Here is a 23,984-nt window from a genome sequence, read left to right as displayed (position 1 = left end):
CCTTAGAAGAAACCAGCATGAAGGAGGCGACGACTGATGATGCGATGATGGTGACTAATCATGACACTGATGAGATTTCTAATCATCCTCCTCCAGGTCGTGCACGTGGGAAACAGAACAAGCACCGCAACAACAACAAAAACCGCAAACCTACTAGTAGTGGAGTTCAGACGCCGGGTGTTGGACGTGGTGGCAACCGTGGAGGTGGTCCGAACTTGGGCGGTGGTCAGCAGGGTCCGATGCAACCAACATGGGCTATGCCTCCTTGGTGGACATGGATGCAACCACCTTGGGTCATGCCTCCTTGTCCATATCCGACTCAACCTTGGGGTAGGCAAGTTGGACCACGACAACCTGGTATTCTAGGAGCACGACCTCAGCAGCAGCAAGCCTATACTACAACGTCCGAGTGGGCTCCTACGGATATTGAGTCCGTCATGCACACCATGTCTCTCTCTCAATCGGATCCAAACTGGTATATGGATACTGGGGCGACGTCTCATATGACATCAACAAAAGGTAATCTCTCGTCTTATGTTAATATGAGCAAAGATAATGGTGTTACTGTTGGTAGTGGTCAGTTAATTCCAATTCTTGGTTACGGTCATACCGTATTACCTTCCCCGAACCCACCTTTGTCTCTCAAACATGTCCTGCATACTCCGAATCTTATTAAAAATTTAGTGTCTGTTCGGAAATTTACAACTGATAATAATGTGTCAGTGGTGTTTGATCCTTGTGGGTTTTCCGTGCATGATTTACAGACGGGGAGACGTCTAATGAGATGTGATAGTACCAGCTCTCTCTACCCAATCACTCCCACCAGACCGCATCCAGCCTCCTCTCCTACTGTTTTGCTTGCTTCAACGCTTTGGCATGACCGTTTAGGTCACCCGGGCGACTCCATTTTATCCATTCTTCAGCAAAATAAACTGATTGCTTGTAATAGTCCATCTAAGTCTACTACTTGTCAATCTTGTGTACTGGGAAAACATATTCGGTTGCCTTTTGTTCTTTCATCTTCTCAAACTTTCATGCCTTTTGATATTATTCATAGTGATATTTGGACTTCTCCGATTTTGAGTTCTTCGGGATATCGTTATTATGTGCTTTTTTTGGATGATTATTCGAAATTCTTGTGGACTTTTCCCATCGCTAATAAATCACAAGTATTCTCCATTTTTACTAAATTCCAAGCTCATATTCGTACCCAGTTTGAACGAGATATCAAAACCATACAATGTGATAATAGGGGAGAGTTTGATAATGCCTCTTTTCGGCAATTCTGTGAGTCCCATGGCATTTCTTTTCGTTTCTCCTGCCCTTATACCTCCTCACAAAACGGGAAGGCCGAACGAAAAATAAGATCCATTAATAATATCATGCGCACACTACTTATTCATGCCTCTTTGCCACACTCTTTTTGGCATCATGCGCTTCATATGACAACCCATCTTTTGAATATTCTTCCCAGTACACTACTAGCCGATGCGTCTCCTCTACAAATTTTATACCACCGGGTTCCCTCTTATTCTCACATTCGGGTTTTTGGGTGCTTGTGTTATCCTCTTATTCCATCAACGACTATTCACAAATTACAAGCTCGATCCACTCCCTGTGTTTTCTTGGGTTATCCCGATAATCATCGAGGGTATAAATGTTTTGATTTATCCAACAATAAAATCATAATCTGCCGGCATGTACAATTTGATGAAATTATCTTCCCTTTTACCAAAGTCCATCAACCTAGTACAAGTGATTATGATTTTTTGAATGATGGCGTGTCGCCGTATCTTCTTCATCAAAACCAACCACAACAGACTCCACTTTCTTCTCCTACGACCCAACCAGTCATGTCTCCTCCAAACCCTTCACCAATTCGGCCCAGACCGCCCCCTGTTCCATTCGAACGCCCTGTCACCCGCAGCCAGCATGGTATCTTTAAGCCAAAAACTATATTTGACCCATCCGAGGCCCATACTATCACGGTTACGAGATCTCCTCTCCCACGTAACCCTGTGGTTGCACTTCGTGACCCGAATTGGAAGTTGGCTATGACTGACGAATATGATGCTCTTATTAAAAATAAGACGTGGGATTTGGTACCCCGTCCTCCTGGAGTTAATGTCATTCGTTCTATGTGGATTTTTACTCATAAAATAAAGTTTGATGGTTCGTTTGAGAGGCATAAGGCCCGTCTTGTAGGTGATGGTAAAACTCAGCGTGTTGGTATTGATTGTGGAGAGACTTTCAGTCTGGTAGTGAAGCCAGCAACAATTCGTACTGTGCTTAGTCTTGCCCTGTCGAAACAATGGTTGATTCATCAGTTAGATGTAAGCAATGCTTTTTTGCATGGTGGCCTCAAGGAAACGGTTTATATGCACCAGCCTATGGGATTTCGAGATCAAGTGCATCCTGATTATGTCTGTTTACTGCGTAAATCTCTCTATGGGCTCAAACAAGCCCCTCGGGCGTGGTACAAGAGGTTTGCTAATTTTGTTTCTTCCATTGGTTTCTCTAACAGTAAATCAGATACTTCCTTATTTATTTACAAACACGGGTCGGATATGGCATACCTACTGCTTTACGTTGATGAAATTATTCTGACGGCGTCTTTTGAGCATCTTCGCAAGTCTATAATGGCTCGTCTCAACTCTGAGTTTGCTATGAAGGATTTGGGTTTCTTGAACTATTTTCTCGGTATCAGTGTGACTCGACACAAGGGTGGGTTGTTTTTATCACAACAAAAATACGCTGAGGACATCATTGATCGAGCAGGCATGTATTCTTGTAAGCCCAATCAGACTCCAGTTGATACCAAGCCGAAGGTGAGTGCCAACAGCGGTGCACGATATGCTGATCCAACTCAGTACCGCAGCCTTGCGGGTGCCCTTCAATATCTCACTTTTACGCGGCCGGATATTTCCTATGCAGTTCAGCAGATTTGTCTCCATATGCATGACCCTCGGGATGAACATATGAACGCTCTCAAGCGTATCATCCGGTATATCCAAGGTACTCTTCATCTTGGTTTACATATTTCTCCTTCCTCCATTACCGATCTTGTCTCTTATACGGATGCGGATTGGGGAGGCTGTCCCGATACTCGACGATCCACCTCCGGGTATTGTGTTTTTTTGGGTGACAATTTGATCTCATGGTCGTCCAAACGACAACCTACGCTTTCCCGATCAAGTGCCGAGGCAGAATACAGGGGAGTTGCCAACGTTGTCTCGGAGTCTTGTTGGCTTTGTAATCTTCTTCTCGAACTCAACTGTCCCATCCGTAAAGCAACAATGGTTTACTGCGACAATGTGAGTGCTATCTATCTTTCTGGTAATCCCATTCAACACCAGCGTACGAAGCACATTGAAATGGATATTCATTTTGTTCGAGAAAAAGTTGCACGGGGTGAGGTTCTTGTTCGTCATGTGCCGTCTAGGTACCAGATTGCGGATATTTTCACTAAGGGGTTGCCCCTTATATTGTTTGACGATTTCCGGACCAGTCTTAACGTTCGAGATCCTCCCGTTTCGACTGCGGGAGAGTGATAGATTACAAAATATTCTCCAAATATTTTGTATTTACTATTGTATATTTAGTTGCCTAAGTTATAGCCTAATTCCTAATTACAAAATATTCTCCAAATATTTTGTATTTACTATTGTATATTTAGTTGCCTAAGTTATAGCCTAATTCCTAAATTATAGCCTAATGATTAGGATTGTATCTACTAATGACTGTGTATATATTGAACTCCTGTGGTAATGAAAAAGACACGGAATTACATTCTTTCAGTAATAATAAAATAAATAATAGAATTATAATGATTTGTTGTATCATGTTAGAAATTAATATCTTAGATGTATTTTTTTTCTAAAACATAGTAACTATTGTAATGATAGTTCCCCTTAAGGTTAGCATAAATCTTCAAATATCGTACATTCAAAGTGAGAAATTGAAACTCATTTGTGTTGATCTCTTCGACAACAAAATTTTTCAAGAATGAAAGAACAAAATTATTTAACATTATAAGTAAAATTGTCAAATGATAATTATCTAATCAAACCATTCTCTAAATATAGACAATTTGCTTTCCAGATTTAGTTTTCATTATTTACATTAACCTGGGAACTCATGTTCTCTCCTTAACGTAAATAAATGATTTTTTTTAAATAATTTAGAGTGGCTATAAAATAATATTTTTAATCTATTAAATTTTTTTAAAAATAATAATAATTTTAACTGTTTAAGTACAAAATTTTATGAAATAACATTTTGATGTTATTATAATTTTTTAAAGCGCATTTAATTTAATCAATCAACTTAGGATAATAGAGAACAAGAATTACAACTATATACGAAACCCAAAAGTAAAATTTCTAAAAGTGAATATTAATTCAATTTTTTAAGAGAGCCGTTATTAGTAATTATTCTCTTACTTCTCTTATGCTCCTTTTGATGTAACTAATAGATCATAATTATGTTCAACGGTTATTTTTTCTTTTGGCGTTTGTGTCCACGTTGTTTATATAATGACCAGAATGTTTTAAAAAAACTATTATTTTGTTTATTTTTTTTTAAGGTGGCATTTCTCTTTTGATATCTTCTTACATTAGGATTTGAATGAGGTTATCAATTAAGATGCAAAAGTTGAAGGTCACCCAAACTAAGGTAAATATATTTTATTAATTTATGATTATGATTATGATTGTGATTTGATTTGATTTATTTATATTTTGAATCTTTTGTTATGTTTATACTTTGTGATTGTCAATTGTATTTTTTTTTTGTTAATTATGATAATGTAGGTAAGGGTGTATTACACCGTTGATTAATTTGTTTAAAACTGTAGTAAAATTTAAACGACGAAGACTAGGTGCTATCATTCTATATTTTTTTTCTTCATATTTTCATAGTATAATGTTGTCGTGAAAACATGTTTTCGACAGTAGAAAAAAAACGAACACAAGAATTAGTAGAACCACAAAAGAGCAGTATTTTGAAAATCGGACCGGACTGGCCGGTTCAACCGGAAACCGCTGTCTAGTCCGATTCAATCTACATCGGTTGAACCGCTACTAATGAACCGGCCGGAACCGCTGGACCGTTCAAACCAGACCGGCTGAAAACCGGAAAAACCGCCAATTTTGTTTTTTTTAAAATTAAATCAAACAACGTCGTTTGTTAAACGAGCCAAGTCGAACTCGAGTATTGCTGAGCTCGACTCGAACTTGAAAACTTTAAAAGTAAGCTCAACTGAACTCAAACTCACGAGCTAAAAATTATCAAGTTCAACTCGAACTCGAAATATAATATTGAAACTTGAACTCGAAAAGGCTTAAACTCAAAAAAAAATTAGAAGTTTGATTGAAGCCTAAAATTCGAGCTTGATTGAAGTGAAAGAATAGTTCACTCAATGCTCACCAAAAGGCTTCATGATTTTGAATGCCAGATTAGCTATATTATTTATAGAAGTTAGTTGGGATGCTCTTCTATATTTCTTAGCCATGTGAGATTGTTTTGTTCTCATCTTTTTACTCTTTAGACTTTTGGGATGCTCTTCTATGTTTCTTAGCCATGTGAGATTGTTTTAAAAAAAAATTAAACCAAACAATATCATTTTGTTATGATTTTTTTAGCCCCAAATTTATTTTTTAATTATAGTTATATAATTATATTTATTATTTAATATGTTTTATCTTAAATATTATGTTGTAGTTAATTTGAATCATTTTGTTTCACTTGATTTTATGGTTTTTAACTTATATATGTTATGACTTGCTTTGAATATGACTTGTGATATAAAAAAATATTTTTTATTAAATATTTTTGGTATTTTTATTTAATTTTTTAAATAATTATGACGTCGTCCGGTTCTTTCGACCGGTCGGACCGGTTCGACCGGTTGAACCAGTGAACCGGTAGCATGACCGGTTCGCTAACCGGTCCGGTTCTGAAAACCATGCAAAAGAGAGCTTTAGATGATTTTTCCCTCAAACGAGTAGAAGAGTCTTTAAATGATGATAGGTCGGATGTAGATGGAGATAATTTTAAACATTTTAATGAAAATTTGAATGATGATGATTCCCTCCATGACGATGGTACTAATTCGAATAATGTACTTGATTGGTAAAATATTCATGTTAGCATTGACGAGCACATAATCCCTTCTTTTGATATATATGATCATATAAATTGGGGTGTTATTAATGTTAAACCCAAAGATATTTTGATTGAAAAAGGTTCCATTAATGAATTGAATCTCATATTTGCTTAGGATAATTTTTCTACACATCTTCATGTTTCTATTTTTCTAGAAAGTTGAGTAAGGGAGAAAATCTTGATATAAAATGGTTGGTTTACTCTAGACATGCGAATAAAGTATATTCGTTCTTGTTGTAAATTGTTCACTTCTCAAAATAACAAAAGTCTTTTAACAAACGATGAAATGAATGATAGGAAGCAATTGAGTGAGAGACTCAAACAACATGAGAATAATATCGATTATATGACTAATATGAATACATGGAACGAAACAAAAATAAAATTAGAAAATAATAAAAGTATTGATAAAGATTTGCGAGAAGGAATTTTAAAAGAAAAGAAACGTTGGGACAAGTTTTAATAAGAATAATATTAGTTGTGAAATGTCTTACCAAAAATAATAAATATTAGCGTTTGCGAATGGAGCAAATTGGGTTGGGAGGATTGTTCTTGCTTCTGCAATACTTGATCATGATTAGTTGAATAATAAATCAGAAGTCGGTGGTTATATAAAAAAATTACTTATACGCAATATTTTTACAGGATTAATCGAGATATATAAATTTTATATTAAAATATAATTAAAAAACATAATACATTTCGATTAATCCAAAATTTATAGGTTTTATTTTTTAAAAATACTTGATTATAGAATTGTGGGTAGTTTCATGGATGCCAACAGCTTCCATCCCGATAAGAGGTGAATGCTCATATGCAGCAGCCTTAATATACGACTAAAAAAATGTGTTACTAATTTTGTTATTGTTTAAATAGCAAAATCGGTAAAAAAAATGACCGAAAATATTATTAGGCGCTAAAAAATGACCGATTTTATTATTATTGGACGTTTTAATCAGATTTTCGAAAAAAATAACCAGAAATATTATTAGGTGCTAAAAAAAACCTAAAATATTAAAAAATAATATTTTAAGTAAAAATAATAATATTACCGGTAAATTTTTATCAATTTTATTATTTAAATAATAACAAAATTGATATTACATTATTTTAACCTTACATTAAAGCGTGTAGAACTTCCCCCCGATGAGAAGAGGACTTCAGGACAACAGAATCGCTTGGCTCGAATAGTAATGACTTGTCCGTCAGACAACTCATAGTTATTCTCAACAGGAGCTGCTCTTGATATTCTCTAGTCTCCACTTCGGCACTTCCTGCTCGTAGTCCAGGGAAACATTGCAGGTACACGGAAAAGAAAAATGTAATTATAATGATATTAATTATTATATAATTTAATAAAATAATAATAATTTATAAACTGAATAATTTATGATTGATCAATAATATCAACTTGGTCATTATTTTAATAATAGTATAGAAAGATGATGCTATTATGTTTATTACCCCCAATTCATAATGGACCTGCCCATGCACACTTTTAAATACGGTTCATGGTTAATCAATTGTGGGCTGACTAGCTAAGTAGAAGAAAAGAAGGCACATATATTTTAATTTTAATTTAATTATAAATATTTATAATATTATAATATTATTTAATTTTAATTTTTAATGATTTTTATAATTATATAATAATTATTTCTTTATTTCTTTAATTTTTTTTCATATGTGATATATATATATAATCGAGGGATTTGACTCAAATTTAAAAATTAATCCACTAATTATTAAAAATTTTGAGTTATTCAAGTTACTATTTAAATTATTCTATTTGTATTTTATAACTCGATTTAAATTTGAAATTTCTTCAAATAAAAAAATCACTTTTTTAAATCAAATTGAGTTTTGCTCACTCACGGGCCTTTTGTATTTATACCAGATGGCGTAGATAAATCAGTCTAGCGAATGGGTATTATAAATACATTTTATTAAGGGAGAAAGGTGCCTTAGGTCTTGCACTTAAAAAAAATTAATGTGATCTATCAAACTTAGAAAATAAACTTAATATGATCATTTGACCAATAATTTTCGTCGTTTATCGTTATGGTATTGACATGACACTTTACGGTACTGATGTGATAGTTTACTGTACTGACGTGGCAGTTCACGATGGTTGATAACATGATAGCTGATCTAAATTAATTTTATTTTGTTGAGTTTGGGATCAAATTGAATTTTTTTTAAGTTCAATGACTCGTTTAATTTATTTAGGAAAACAAAAAAAAATTAAATTTATAATATAAAAATGTTTAAAGAATTAAATATCACAAATATAAAAAATAAAAAATAAAATATTAAAAATATATATTATTATTTGTACTTCAAATTTAACCTAATTTTATTTTTATAAAACTGAATTCGTTTACCCTATACAAATTTTATTTTAAATAAACCTGACATTATTTATTTCTAAGTTTTTTAAATAAAATTAAATCAAATGAATATTATAAAGTCTTATAAAAATTAAAATTAAAAATTAAAATTTATGTATAAATTATCATGAAATTATAAAGTTAAGGTATATATGAGTTTCACATGTTTGAGGTTTTTTTTATCACCTCTAATATTTATTTTTCTTATTTATTTAAGGAATAGAAAATTTTTCTCTACAAAATAAAAGTAAAATAAAACTCACATTAAAATTGAATGTAACAATATAATTATACTATTAAATAAAATAAAACTTACATTAGAATTCACCTTTAAATTCAATGAATCATTTAAAAATAACATTTTCAATCACTCTAGTTAATATATATATATATGTATAATTTAATTTTTTTTATTTTTAGTATTTTTTGTATATTTGTATATTTTAAATTTTAAATAATTTTTTCTAAACAATTAAATAAGCCTATAAACTTTTGAAAAATTCAAGTTGTCCCTCTAATTCGTTAAAAGAAAAATCAATTTAGGCCATCTAATACATATTCTGCCTCGTCGTCAGTCATCGTGGACTATCACGTCAACACAATAAAATATCACATCAACATTGTGAAGTGTCACATCAACACCATAACGATCAACGACGAAAATTATTTGTTAAAGGATTACATTAGGTTTGTTTTCTAAATTTGAGAGTCATATTAAGTATAAAAATAGTGAAAAATATTGGAATACCTGGTTGAATTTTAGAAAATGTACAAAGTACTTGGATACCTTTTATTTATAGTCATCTATTTATAGCAAAAAATCATGGGTGGAGCATAATGAGACCTTAAAAGGGCATCGGTCCCTGTTAAAATTTGTATCTTTAATATAATTTTAGTCTAATAGTATTTTTGTTTATGTAAAAATTTATAGCCATCTATTTATAGCCAAAAATTATGGGCGGAGCTTATTGAGGGCCCAAAAGGGTCCCAGCCCCTGTTAAAATTTGTATATTTAATATAATTTTGGTTTAATAGTATTTTGGTTCATGAAAAAATAAATATTTAAATTATAAAATATAAGAATTTATTAAATATTTAATTAAGTAAGGACCAAACTAAAGAAGGATAATCATGTGTTTTCAAACTTTTTGATCTTATAACATTTTAGGTCATTGTAAGTTTAATTATTAGACAAATTAGGTGTTATCTTGTGAATTTTGAGTTTTTTTAAAAATAAATCTAGGGTGAATACAAGGTAATATATGTACAAAGACTCTCAACTATTTAATAATGAACAATCATACCCCTATATACGCAATGCTCGAACTCGAGACCTCAAGGATAATAATAATGTAATAGGTTTATATTAGGTTATGAGTTAGTTAGCATTAGGTTGTTTAGCTTCTGTTATGAAGCTGTTAAACTTCTGTTAGAGTTGGTTATATATGTTCATAAAGCTATAAGTAAGCTTAGTTGTAACAGCAGAAGTATCTTTCTCATTAATAAGGTTTAGAGAGCCTATTTTCTCTTATCTCATTTCTTTACTCATTGAGTTGTGTTTGTGAACCTTGACATGGTATCATTCGCCAATCCTGGTGGTTGTTTCTTCCGCTGTTAAAATGTTTCTTGCTTCATCTTGTTCGTCATGGTTGATCTAACTGCAGATCCGATTCGCGGCTCTGAAAATGTTTCATCGAATACCTCTCCCGTGAGCTCGATGACAGTTCTGTTAGGGATTAATGGGATTTAACATATTCCTCAGCATGATACTGTCAAGCTTACCGAGAGCAGCTATCTTCTTTGGAAACATCAAGTTGTGTTGATAGTCGATGGCTATGGATTAACAAGTTTTCTTTCCTGTGATGCAGTTTTACCAGATGAGTATGTTGCAAGTGTGTTTGGTCAGACTGAGGTTAATCCAGCTTTCTTGATTCATAAGCAGTAAGATAAATTGATAGTCTCTTGGTTGCTCACCACGATTGGGACTGAAGTTCTTCCTCATCTTATTGGCCTTACAATAACCTTCTCTATATGGTCTGGTGTTTCTCGGTTGTTTAGTGCTCGATCTACTACCAAGATCTCAGCCCTTAGGCATAGTTTGAATACTCAAAGAAAGTCTAGGTTGACTATTAGTGAGTATCTTGCAAAGATTAAGTCTATATGTGATTTACTTAATGCATATGGTAGTGTTGTTACTGAGCAAGAACATGTAAGTGTTGTTCTTGCTGGTCTCTCGATGGAGTTTGAGTCGATCATTTCTATTGCGTCTCGTGAGAGTCTATCTTTAGAAATTCTGACTGACTTGTTAATGGATTGTGAGGCTCGATAGAAAGTGTTATTGAATGAAGGGGTTGCGGCTAACTTGACATGTTTACCTAAGGAGGTAAATAACGTTGAAGTGGATACTAAAGAGAGTAATGCATCACAACTGCGTTCAGGTCAAAATCGGGATCAGTAAGGTGGTGGTTATCGTGGTCGAGTCCGAGGACGGAGTTCAAACAGACCTCAATGCCAGTTGTGTTGTAAGTTTGGCCATGTGGTGCAAAAGTACTATCACTGCTTTGATCGTGACTTTACTGGTGTAACTGGAGGTGAGGAGCAAACTGGTGATGTCCAGAAACAGTTTGCTCAAATAAATCCAATCAAACAACAATCTGGAGGGTAAGTGTTCGCACATACGATTCAGCCTTTCTTGCTCATTCCTCATCCATTTGTTCCTTATTCATACTCACCAGTGTTAACTTGGCTGGTCCTGGTATACCAGGAATGACTAGTATGCCTCATGTCCCATGATACTATCAATTTCCTGTACTTTATGGGCAACCACCTTTTATTTCCATGGCTCCTACAATGTTCAACTCTTCTGTTGCTCCTAGTTTAACTCGCTCCTCAATACCTCCAGAAGCTACTTGGTATCCCGATAAAGGTGCTACGCATCATGTCTCAAATGATCTATCAGTCTTTGACTCAGGTACTGTTTATACTTGTGTGAATACCTTACACATGGGAAACAGTAAGGGGGTCAAAATCGATCATATTGGTTGAGGTTTCTTACCTACGAGTCAGAAACCCTTAGTTTTACAAAACATGGTGCATGTCCCTAATATTAAGAAGAAACTATTATTTATCTCACAGTTCACGCGCGATAATAACATTTTTCTTGAGTTTCATGCTTCTGAGTATTTTGTAAAGGATACTCAGACCAGGACGTTTCTTCTTCGAGGGCTATATCAGCTATTGCCATATGATGGTCAGCATTCTTGTGACAAGCATGAGGCATGATTTCTAGTCCACAATGTTTCTAGTTTGCAGGATGCGTTGAAACTGTGGCATATAAGGCTAGGTCATCTTTCTTTGGATGTGGTTCTTTCTGTTATGAAGTCTTGTAATATCCCTTCAAATAAATCTAAATTCACTCATGTTTGTACTGCTTGCATGCAATGAAAAGCACACAAATTGTCTTTTTGTAAGTCTTTGACTGAATACAATGAGCCTTTTTAATTGATTATGTATGATGTTTGGGGACATGCACCAGTTGTTTCTTCAGATGGCCTTGCTTACTATGTTTCATTCATCGATGTTTTTAGTCGATATTAGGCTTTCAGGTCTTGGTTTAGAACGAATAGGGTTTTGCATCGTATATCCTGCCCTGACACTTCTGAACAGAATGGTAAAGATGAGAGGAAGCATAGGCATGTTGTTGAAATGAGCCTTGCTATGTTGTCTCAACCCTCGTTGCCATTAAAGTTCTAGAGCTATACTTTTGTGTCAACTATATATCTGATAAACAGACTTCCTAAGAGTGTTCTGAGTGGTCGATCTCCATTTGAAGTTCTTTATAAACAATCTCCAGATTACTCTCTTATTTGTGTATTTGGCAGTGCTTGTTTTCATTGTTTACGTACCTTTAATCAGCATAAACTGCAAGTTCGTTCTAAAAAATGTGTATTTTTTGTTATAGTTTCTCTTATAAAGGATACAGGTGCTTGGATGATTCAGGCAAGGTCATTCTCTCTCGGCATGTTGTTTTTGACGATGAGGAGTTTCCTTATAAGAAAACGAGGTGTGTTGATTGCTTGTGTACTTGAGGTAAGTTTGATGTAACCACTGGTGTGATGCCAGTTGTTGTTCCTCATATTGCTAATGGCTCTACTCGTGATGTTAGCCATAGTGAGGAAGTAGTTGTTACATCGAATAATGAAGAAGTAGTTCCTTGTAATGATGTTAGTTCTCCTGCACCTTCTGTGATTCCAGAATATGTGGAACCACCTAGTACAATCCTTCATACAGCTTCTGTATTCAGAACATGTGGAACATTTATCTGATGTACATGAGCATGTACCCTCAGTTGTTGAGCCTGTTTTAAGGCCAGTACCTGCTTCAGAGGACAGTATACCTATTTTAGGTGATCTTCAACCTACTCCTTAAAATTTTCATCCCATGCTTACGAGAGGAAAAAATGGGATTTGAAAACCGAAGGCACTTCAGGTTGCCTGTCTAGACAAGGAACCCTATTCCATTAAGGAGGCCATGCATAGTCCTCACTAGGCTAAAGCTGTGCAAGAAGAATATGAAGCTTTGATGAAGAATGTCTCTTCCAAAGGGACGACAAGCAGTTCACTACAAGTGGATCTTCAAGGTGAAAAGAAAACCAGATGGGACTGTGTCTCGTTACAAGGCTCGTCTCGTAGCCAAAGAGTTCCTTCAGCATGCTAAAGTTGATTTTCATGAAGTGTTTAGTCCAGTGGTTAAGCCAACCATTGTTCATGTAATTATCTCTCTTGCCTCATCCAATGATGGCAGCTTCGCTAAGTTGACATCAACAATGCATTTCTGAATGGGGTGCTGACTGAAGAAGTTTACATGAAGCAGCCGTCTGGGTATGAACAAGGAAATGAAGGGTTGGTGTGCAAACTTAATAAAGCTATCTATGGCCTGAAACAAGCTCCTCGAGTCTGGTTTGACAGTCTTCGAATGTATTTGATTTTGGTGGGATTTGTTTTGGTACGATCGGATTCGTCATTGTTTGTTCGAAAGATTGCTGATAGCATAGTGTATATTCTAGTTTATGTTGATGACATAATCTTAACATGGATTAATGCAAATGAAGTTAAAAGGGTGATCAATGATTTGAACAAACAATTCTCCTTGAAAGATCTTGGTTCCCTTATTTTTTTTAGGCATTGAAGTGTGCTATGATACTGATGGATTAGTCTTAAGCCAAAATAAATACATTCGTGAATTATTAGGGAGATATGGCTTCGGTGATGCAAGAGAGCTCCCTACTCCTATGGTTTCTACAAGCAGGCTTTCAGCAAATGGCGGTGAGCTCATTAAAAATGGTGCTGAGTATCGCAGTATAGTGGGTGCTCTTCAATATGTGGTAGTAACTCGTCCTAATATTGCTTACTCAGTAAATAGGGTCTGTCAATTTATGCAGACACCATGTGATATACACTTTCAGACAGTCAAGAGGATCTTGCGTTATCTTCAAGGCTCTGTTGACTATGGGTTACGGTTTACTTCATCATCAAGACTATCGTTAACTGGTTTTGCTGATGCCACGTAGGCCTCTGATGTTGATGATAAATGATCCACTTCGGGGTTTTGTATCTATTTTGGAGGGAATCTTATTGCATGGAGCTCTCGTAAGCAGCAAGTCGTTGCACGTTCTATTATTGAGGCTGAATATAGGAGCGTTGCTTCTACTGCTGCTGATTTGGTGTGGATTATGGCCTTGCTTAAGGAGCTGCATGTTGCTGTGCATGGTCGAGCAACCTTGTGGTGTGACAATAGGAGTGTTGTAGCTGTTTGTGCTAATCCTGTGCTTCATTTAAAATTCAAGCATGTTGAGCTCGATTTATTTTTTTGTTCGTGAAATGGTGGATGCTGGAAAACTGCAGGTGCATGAAGTTCCAGCCTATGAACAAGTTGTTGATGTGTTGACAAAGCCACTCTCAGCACCTATGTTTGTAAAACATCGTCAAAGACTCTTAGTTACTCAGTTGTTTAGAAGGTTGGAGAGCATAGGGAATGTTGATCCTTAATATGTTATTTAGAAGGTTGGAGAGCATAGGGAATGTTGATATTCAATCAATCTGCTGTTTAGAAGTCAGGAAAGCATTGGGAATGTTGAGGTTGATGGAAATACAGAAGATGGGTGAATGTAATAGGTTTCTATTAGGTTATGAGTTAGTTAGCATTAGGTTGTTGAGTTTCTTTTATGAAGTTGTTAGGCTTATGTTATAGTTGGTTATATGTGTTCATAAAGCTATAAGTAAGCTTAGTTGTAACAGCAGAAGTATCTTTCTCATTAATAAGGTTTAGATAGCCTATTCTCTCTTATCTCCTTTCTTTACTCATTGAGTTGTGTTCGTGAACCTTGACAAATAATCCCTTAATTACTAAAGTCGCTTAATTCGTACTGAATTTTGAGTTTATATACATAATAAGTCTTTATATTTTTTCTTAAAATATTCTAATATTTCTATCCGTTAATATTTAGTTCTGATTCTTGAACTTAGTTGACAAAGCTGATTCCACACAGTCAGCTACCACAACCTTTTGATTTGCTTCGTCTTTTGTTTGTTCAGTGCGTCGCTTTATTACTATTTTTAAACCATATTCTTACCCTAAGTTGCCTTGCTCTTTTGCTTTTTGTTTAATATGCATCAACAAATGACAACAAAATCTGACGAGGAAAGTAGCTAATTTTGATACCATGTTTAAATTTGATCACATTTTGATCGCATATGATACAATTCACCGAAAAAGGGGAAAAAAAGAGACTAAGCTAATTTACCTATAGCTATGTATGAAACCTTGACGATTTAACGGTTGTATGGTCACAATAGTTTCTCGCTGCGGAGTTGGATCCGACGAGCTCGCACTTGCTTGGCTACACCCAACAATCTTTTCGCATGTCTCGATGAGGCACTGCCTGCATTTAGGACAAGATGAATGGGAGCTCAGCCACTTATCGATGCATCGAACATGGAAACCATGGTTGCACTTGGGCAGAAGCCGCAAGCGCTCACCAGGAGTGAAATCCGAAAGACAAATGACACACTCGGAGTCCAACCCCGGCAGCTTCAACTCGGTCGAATAGTTTACGGTCGGAAATGTCTTCAATGCTTTTCGCTTGACCCCTTTGTTTGCTAACCTAGCTGAGGTATTACTGCCTCCGGGTTCCGAGGCACGTAAACTCCAGCACCTCAACGCGCACCTAATCATGGAACTGAGTCCAAGTGAGCAGATAAAGGCACAGAAGAGGACCGACAGAACCACGATAACAATGTTTCCATCGACGCTGTTGTTAGCAGCAGTGGTGTAAGTGTCTGAAGAATTGTGGTGGTTTTCAGGGTTTGGTTGTGACAGCAGCAACCTTCTAGAGTAGTGGAATTGAACAAGTTGAGTGGATATGAAAATGGACATATCTCGGAAAAGTTAGGGATTTGAGTTTGCATTTTGAGGCTTATGATCATCTTATAAGAAATATATACACACATAGTTACTACTCCACTGAGTTTCTAAGTTAACTGGAATTTCTCATCAGATTGGATCCATCAATCGTCCCACCTATTGTGATGTAAAGGTGGTGGCCACGTGGCAGTTTGGCTTTATCGACCCTATCTGCTGGACCCATTTTCAGCATTTTTGCAAGAGACAGGATGGAGGCATGAAGCTTCCCTATACATCATCAGCAGTGCAGTGGCCATTAATTTTAAGCTTTGTCAGGATAGAGATCTTAAAAGAAAATTTAATTTTAATAATAATAATAATTTTTGTTGTAGTGTATTCAACACTTGTTTTGAGTCAGACTCGACTCAAATCTTTGAATTCTATTCCGCATAAAGCACATGTATTATTTGTCAGTAGATAGTCACGGAATTCAGTGACGCATACAATTTAGTGACAGAGAGCAATAACCTTTTATATATAGGGATGAATCTAGAAATGATGAGTTAGATGTTGAGAAAAATAAATAAAATATTATAGATAAAAAGAAAATGTTGGAAAAACTACATTAAATTAATAATTTATAGGAGGATGAAATGTAATTTCTATATTTTAAATAAGAATCACTGCTTTTCACCTTAGATGTTTACATATAATAATTTTTTACTATATGTGGATTATAGTTGGGGGAAAAACACAGATTTGGAAAAGGTAATTTGATTGTGTTCAACTGAAATACCAACAAGAAAAAAGAGATAAAGACTTTGTTGGTACATAATCTAGATGAGTATGGTTGGTGATAGTTTATACAATGCTATGAGAGTTGTACCTCTGCCAAGTATCTTTGTACGTTACATCCGTTCTATATCTCAAAGCTACAAGGAAATAATTTTTTTTTGAAAGAGCACCTTTAGAGAAGAAATTTCGAGGACTCCGAAAGACGTGAAAAAATCGTCTTTGATGGAAGAATTTTAAATGTTTAACATCCTTCGAGAAGTCACAATAAGACTTCTTACAGACCCACGTAATATACCATAACTAAATTCACCGTCACTGATCGTAATCATCTAGCCTGTCGGTTTATGAGTAGCCATCATATCTCTACATTTGACACCAAAACTCAGAATCACTATAAAATATCTCAACTGAAATTGAAGAGGCCACTTGGATGGAACCACCCCACCTTCACTTACTTCTCTATTATGTCATCATGGAGACAAGAAATATTAACAATGATTAACGGTCGTTCTTTTATCGTTGTTTTTTTCCGCCCAAATAATAGGGGTGAGCCGCCTATACTCGTCGCAACTCATTTGTCCAATCAACAAATATAAAACACCAAAGTCTAGAAGATGAGGGAGATGAGCGAAAGCCTGTTTTGTTTCATTCGTTTCAAGTCGTCTTCATTTCTCAAAATGTATTGAAATGAGACTAAAAATATTTTTGGAGATTTTTTTAAAATAACGAGGGTTCCACTTTTGATTATTTCGTCTTTTGAGGTACACAACTGATGATTTTCTGAAAGGAGATGTTCCATGCTCATCGTATCATTTGTGAACAATAAATAAAAAATTTAAAGAATCGTATATTATTTTATTGTTAGATTAAGATTAGAGAAGATTAAGAGTTAAATAATATTTAATAAATTGAAGAATTAGATTTTAAAAATGAGAGATAAAATTGAAAAAAAATTAAAGATACTCGATTACCCATATAGAAAGTGGGTACTACCGTAAAGTCCGCTCTAATTATTCATATATGGGTAAATTACAAATTTTCTCACTGGATTTTATATATTGTATACGCAAAGGTACGATGAGATAATTCTGTAGTCATATGTTGATTGAATCCGTTGGGCATTTTCATTTCCCCAACTGGAGAAATATGTTCTGTTTGTTGAATCCGTTGGACATTTCCATCTCTCCAATTAGAAACACAGTTCCCAAATGGAAGGCTACCCTCGAGCAAACATAAACTAGTAACTAGCGGCGGAGACAAGTGAATTTTAAGCGGATACGTGGTGATGTTGAAATTTAATTTTTTTTTTCTTTTTATGTTAATTTTTTATTATTTGATGATGTTTACTTATGATTATTCTATACAAAAAAAGTTTTATTATTAATATTTGTATCTTTAATTTTTCTTTTCTTGTGGAGATGTCACTTCTAGCAAATGGAACCAACCTCCGATGCTTGGTTTATTATCGAAATTTATACAGATTAGTATACGCAGTGTTACCTGAGGATGGAGTGGATCGCTTGTGAATAAAAAATTAAATGAGAGCATGGATTTATATTTTAAAGCCAAATGAATGATTTCCCCGTCAGAGTGGTGCAATCCTGTACAAGACGAGCATAATTTAAGCTTTACAGGAATGAAAATCTTTTTTAGATTGAGAAACAACAATATCTCCAGAGCATGATTGTAATGCATGTATTTTATTAACTTTGCAGAAGAAGAACCAATCAAGACCCCACAAGTACTGTTTTTTTCACTTTTCATCAAAATTAGATATTCCTGTCAGATCCTTCTTCCTCTTATCACTTTATTTTTTTCTCCTATAATATATGCGAGTTGAATGGTTTTAAAATTATTGAAAATACAGATTGGGATAATTAATTAAGTAGGATCAATCAGAATCCAATAGAGATATTCTTGTGGGTATGTTGGGTGAATCCTTTGGTTGTACGAAGGTGGTACGTTGACGGAATATTAAATGGAAAGTTATCCTGCAAGTTGTTGTTAGGTCTAAGGATGTTAATTTAAAGCACTTTATATACTTCCGAATTCACCTAAGACTACTTTATCTCTTTTTTTAACCTATTTTTTCAATATTTTTATATTGTTTTCTTCTTTTCCTTTAATTTTTGTTTAATTAGCAAGTATCGATAGTCCATAATTACTAGTTATCTTTTTTTTTTCATATTATACCCTTTATTTTTCTCTTTTTTCTTGAGGTTCTATTTTCAATTTTAAATAAGAATTATTATCCTTGTGACATATTTTTTTTTCTTTTGTAGCACGTGTTTTCTCTATTCTTGTAGTATGATCCTCATGACTCTTGATACATTTTTCACATACATTTACGGTCATTTTGGTGTTTGCACAAAGACTCTTACAACGTTTCATTTTTTATTGGTTTGTTGTTAGTCATGTATAGTTATTTCACATTTTTATAAAAGATTATTTGTTGATATAATTAAAATTATGTAGCGTTTATTCCTCTTCTACTGCCCTACTGCATACTACAACTAAAGCAAAAGCACCAACCCAAGACTTAGCCTAGCTACCACCGAAGCCATATGCTACATTAACTTAACCATGCTACAATAGTCACAAGGGAATGCAAAGCATACTCATACAATTTTTTTAATGCTTCTTAGCCTAGAGACAGAGTTACGGGTTTGCTTATCACTCTTTTGTCACTTCGTAAAATGTCACATTCGACATAGATAATAAATTTTTAAAAATATTATTGGATTCTTTTGATGTAGATGATCATTTTCAATAGAATGTTTCATTTTTTTCGTATGTTTGAGTTTAATATTTTATTTTTTTATAAGATTTTTGTGACTATTGTCTAATTTTCTTTTTATACTTAAGTGTATTATAATTCTGATTTTTTTATTATTTTATTAATAAAATCCAGTTACCATTCTTTAAAAAAAACTATAGTCGTGTCAATTTATACTAGGTGTATGTATTAACTTCTTTGATTAAGAAAGCCGAATTTGATTCAATAGGGGCAGAGAAAAGGCAAGTTTTAAAAGATACAATAAATAATGCTAGTTTTTTAAAATAATTCTTGGACGATGGAATCCATTTGTCTCTTGTGAAATCCTTCCATTGGCCATTGTTTGAAAATTATTAGATAAATTTGAGTTTTATATATTTTTTTACGATTAATATTTTAATAATTTATCCATTAAATTTTATGTTTCATTAATATGTATTATGTATGATCAATAATCATTTGGTCTAGTGAGATGAGACACTAGATTCTTTAAGTAAGATCAAAGGTTCAAATATTGACGTTTATGTATAGAGTAAATTAGATTAGAAGAGTTGTCTTTATCTTTTTAGTACCCGAACTCACACATGATGTGATTATAACTAACATATTTAGGATTTCTTATTACTATTAAGCCAAAACCTCATCAATTTATTGAGTTTAAATATCAAATATAAATATACGTATATGATAAAAGTATATCGCTAATAATATATATTTTTCTTTTAAATATTCACATGATTATATAAATATTTCAGAATGCAAGAATGTGTATTAAATGCAAGTATGCTATGTTTAAAATAAACTACTTTACCATAATCTGAAGTTTATATTAAGGTTTCACAGACAACATGCGTGCTCCAATGTTTCAATATTTGCGGCCACAAAAGACTCCCCGCTATCAAATGTGTATAATGCACTGATTAAATAATGTGGACATTACCAAGAACGTTGTTAAGCACCATCCAAATACTCTATTTTACGAATTTGTTAATAATATGAATTATTAGAATGTAATATATGTTTTAAAAATAATAATTATTGATAATACATACACTTTGAAAACGTATATGTTCTAATTTGAGTTACGAAGGGGTTTAGCCTAGGCTATCACACTTTCTCTTGTTGTATTCCGTTAGCAACTATCTCCGGGGTTCTAAAGAATTCTTATACTCCGTTGTTGAGTGACCAGGCGTATTTAGCGAGAGTATCAGCTACTTTATTGCCTCCACTTAATGAATTCGGCCTATTTTATGATTTAAATGAAAAATGAGTTATTTGAGATGCATTTCTATTTTATTACAAACATTATTTTAGTGCGTAAGATTTTTGTTTTTATTGTTTATTAAGTTGAAAATGTATATGTTTATTAAATGAAAAATAAGTTATTTGAGATGCATTTCTATTTTATTACAAACATTATTTTAGTGCGTGCGACCTTAGCTCCTTTTCGCCCCTCGCGATAGCTAAGTCAGCCTTACTCAAACTCGTGCTAGTGTGGGAAAGGATTGGCAAGGAAACAAAGAAGAAAGGAAATAACTTTGAAAGAAAGCTTGTTGATATGCTTGAAAGCTTACAACTCTTGGATGATTTACAAATGAGGATTCTACACCTATTTATAGCATCCCACCTCCTCAATGGACGGTGGAGATCGACTTGATCCTATGGTAGGGAGAGATTCTCTAGAATTCTCTAGAATTCTCCATAATTTCCTACCTATCATGGAAGTCTCTAGAATACTTCTAGAATACTCTACATATGTACAAGTCTTGAGTGTTCTAGAATAATCTACACTATTCTATCAACCTCCAAGACCAAATGTGGCCCAACATAGCCAAAATAGCCCAAAGTGTGGGGAAAAAGCCCAAGTTCGTGACATCCTCCCCCACCTATTTTGACGTCGTCCTCGTCGCCTCGTACGCTTTGAGATGTTCTTCGAACTGCCACAAGTCTTCAGCTAGTTCCCATGTTGCCTCAGACTCTGGTAGTTTTTTCCACTTGATTAAATATTCGGTATGCGGTGAGACTCCTCTCTTGCGGACCATCCTGCTTGTGAGCACCGTTTCAACCTCTTTGTCGTAAGACTTGGTTACTACGGGAGGTGCTCGATGTGAATACCCTCGGCTTGGGTCTTCCTTGTCGGCATGATATGGCTTGAGCATACTTACATGGAAGACCGGATGAATCTTAAGTGTACTTGGCAAGTCTAAGCGATAAGACACTTTACCCACCTTGGCAAGTACCTGGAACAGTCCCTTATATCTCCATATTAGTCCTTTGTGAACGCTTCGGAGAGCTTTGAACTGTTGTGGCAAAAGCTTCACAAGGACTAAGTCTCTAACGGAGAACTCTCGATGTCGCCTCTTCTCGTCCGCCCACTTCTTCATATTCTTCCTCGCTTTCTCTAAACATGTGCGGGCGATGTCGGCGTTCTCCTCCCATGACTTAGCCATCTTGGTGGCTCCGGGACTTTTGCCTTCGTCAGGTGGTATTGTCAATGTGTGCGGTATAAGCGGTTGTTGTCCGGTCGCAAGCTCGAACGGACTTCGGCCTGGGCTTCACTCTGCTGCAGGTTATAAGAGAATTGGGCGACGTCTAGAAACTTTGCCCAATCTCGCTGGTTGACACTCACAAAGTACCGCAAATAACACTCCAACAAAGCGTTCACCCGTTCGATCTGCCCATCAGTTTGAGGGTGAAAGCTTGTGGAGAAATTTAACTCGCCAAGGAGCTTGAATAATTTCGTCCATAGGCGTCCGGTAAATCGAGGGTCTCGATCACTGATGATGCTCCTTGGTAAGCCCCAATGCTTCACGACGTTCTTAAAGAACGCTCGTGCGACCTCCTCCGCAGTGCAATCCTTGGGGCATGGTATGAAATTCCCATACTTGGAAAATCGGTCCACGACGACCATGATCGAACCGTATCCCTCGAACTTGGGTATTGCACTAATGAAATCCAAGGTGATCGAATCCTAAGGTCTTTGGGGAACTGGTAAAGGTTCTAGTAATCCCATCGGTTGTCGGTTCTCCACTTTATCTTGTTGGCACACAAGACAAGTCTTCACGTAAAGCTCCACGCTATCCTTCATATGGGGCCAAAAGTATGTTGTCTCTAGCAATGCCACAGTGCATTTTTGACACGGATGACCAACCTACTTGGTGTCGTGACACTCTTTGATAAAATCTCGCCTTAAGTTGTTCCACTTTGGGACATAGATTCGCCGTCCCTTGGTGTAGAGTAGACCTTCCTCTACCCAGAACCGTTGGGTTTTGCCATCGTTAGCCAGCTTTACTAATTCTCTTGTCATTGGATCCTGCTCAAGGCCCTCCTTGATGCGCCCCAACACGGTTCCCTTAGCTAGAGAGATTGCGGAGAGCTTCGCCTTTTGACTTAAGGCATCGGATACAACGTTGGCTTTGCCCGGCTTGTATTCCAACGTGTAGTCGAACTCGGCTAGGAAGTCCTGCCACCTGGCTTGTTTTGGTGACAGCTTCTTCTAAGTTTGAAAATAACTTGTCGCCACATTGTCGGCCTTGATGGTGAAGTGTGCGCCGAGTAAGTAATGTCTCCACACCCGCAAGCAATGGATGATGGCCATCATCTCATTCTCTTGCACCGTGTACCGTCTCTCGGTGTCGTTCAGCTTGCGGCTCTCAAATACTATCGGATGTCCCTCTTGCATTAGTACACCCCCGATAGCGAAGTCAGATGCATCGGTATGCACCTCGAACGGCCTGGTAAAGTTGGGTAAGGCCAATACAGGTTATTGGCTAACTGCTGCCTTCAGGTCCTCAAAGGCCTTCTGACATTATTCGGACCACTCCCATGCCTTCCCCTTTTTGAGTAGGTCTTTTAATGGTGATGCTCACACCAAATAACCCTGTATAAACCGACGATAATAATTTACTAGACCAAGGAAGGACCTCATCTCACTCACCTTGGTCGGCGGCTCCCACTCGGTTATGGCCTTGATTTTGTTCCCGTCCATTAATAGCTTCCCGTGACCGATTACATGTCCAAGGAAGTGTAATTCCTCAGTGGCAAAAGTGCACTTTTCCTTCTTGACGTACAACTCGTTCTCTCGAAGTATCTTGAACACAATCCTCAAGTGGTCTATATACTTCTCCATGCAGTTACTATATACCACGATATCGTCCAAGTACACCACCATGAACTGGTCCAAGTACAGTTGGAAGAGCTTGTTCATAAGCATGTAAAACATCGTCGGTGCATTGGTTAGACCAAAGGACATGATCAACCACTCATACGATCCGTATCAGGTGATGCATGCGGTCTTTGGCTCGTCGCTTTCTGCAATTCAAACTTGGTAGTAGCCTTTTTGCAAGTCCATCTTCGTGACACCTTGGCTCCTCCAAGTCTGTCAAATAAATCGGTAATCAAAGGAATCAGGTAGCGGTTCTTAATTGTTACCTTGTTAAGTGCCCGGTAGTCGACAC

General features: G+C 35.6%; 2 protein-coding genes across 2 annotated transcripts; both read right to left on the bottom strand.

Moving 5' to 3' along the window:
- Positions 1-15,340: 15,340 nt before the first annotated feature.
- On the bottom strand, positions 15,341-15,989 carry LOC120184621 (RING-H2 finger protein ATL78-like). The gene has a single exon (XM_039189035.1). It carries the CDS (start codon positions 15,987-15,989, stop codon positions 15,354-15,356), a length of 636 nt encoding a protein of 211 aa, XP_039044966.1. The 3' UTR covers positions 15,341-15,353.
- A 6,689-nt stretch (positions 15,990-22,678) lies between these two features.
- On the bottom strand, positions 22,679-23,749 carry LOC120184581 (uncharacterized protein K02A2.6-like). Its single transcript, XM_039189006.1, has 3 exons — positions 23,451-23,749; positions 23,102-23,261; positions 22,679-22,990 (listed from the first exon to the last, which is right to left on the bottom strand). The coding sequence occupies exons 1-3, from the start codon at positions 23,747-23,749 to the stop codon at positions 22,679-22,681; spliced, it is 771 nt and encodes a 256-aa protein (XP_039044937.1).
- Between the last annotated feature and the right edge of the window lie 235 nt (positions 23,750-23,984).

This window comes from Hibiscus syriacus, unplaced genomic scaffold (assembly GCF_006381635.1).
Source record: "Hibiscus syriacus cultivar Baekdansim isolate YM2019G1 unplaced genomic scaffold, ASM638163v2 tig00112925_pilon, whole genome shotgun sequence".
Taxonomy (NCBI): domain Eukaryota; kingdom Viridiplantae; phylum Streptophyta; class Magnoliopsida; order Malvales; family Malvaceae; genus Hibiscus; species Hibiscus syriacus.
The sequence above is the reverse complement of the archived record's forward strand: the minus strand, read 5'-3'. Positions and strand labels throughout refer to the sequence as shown.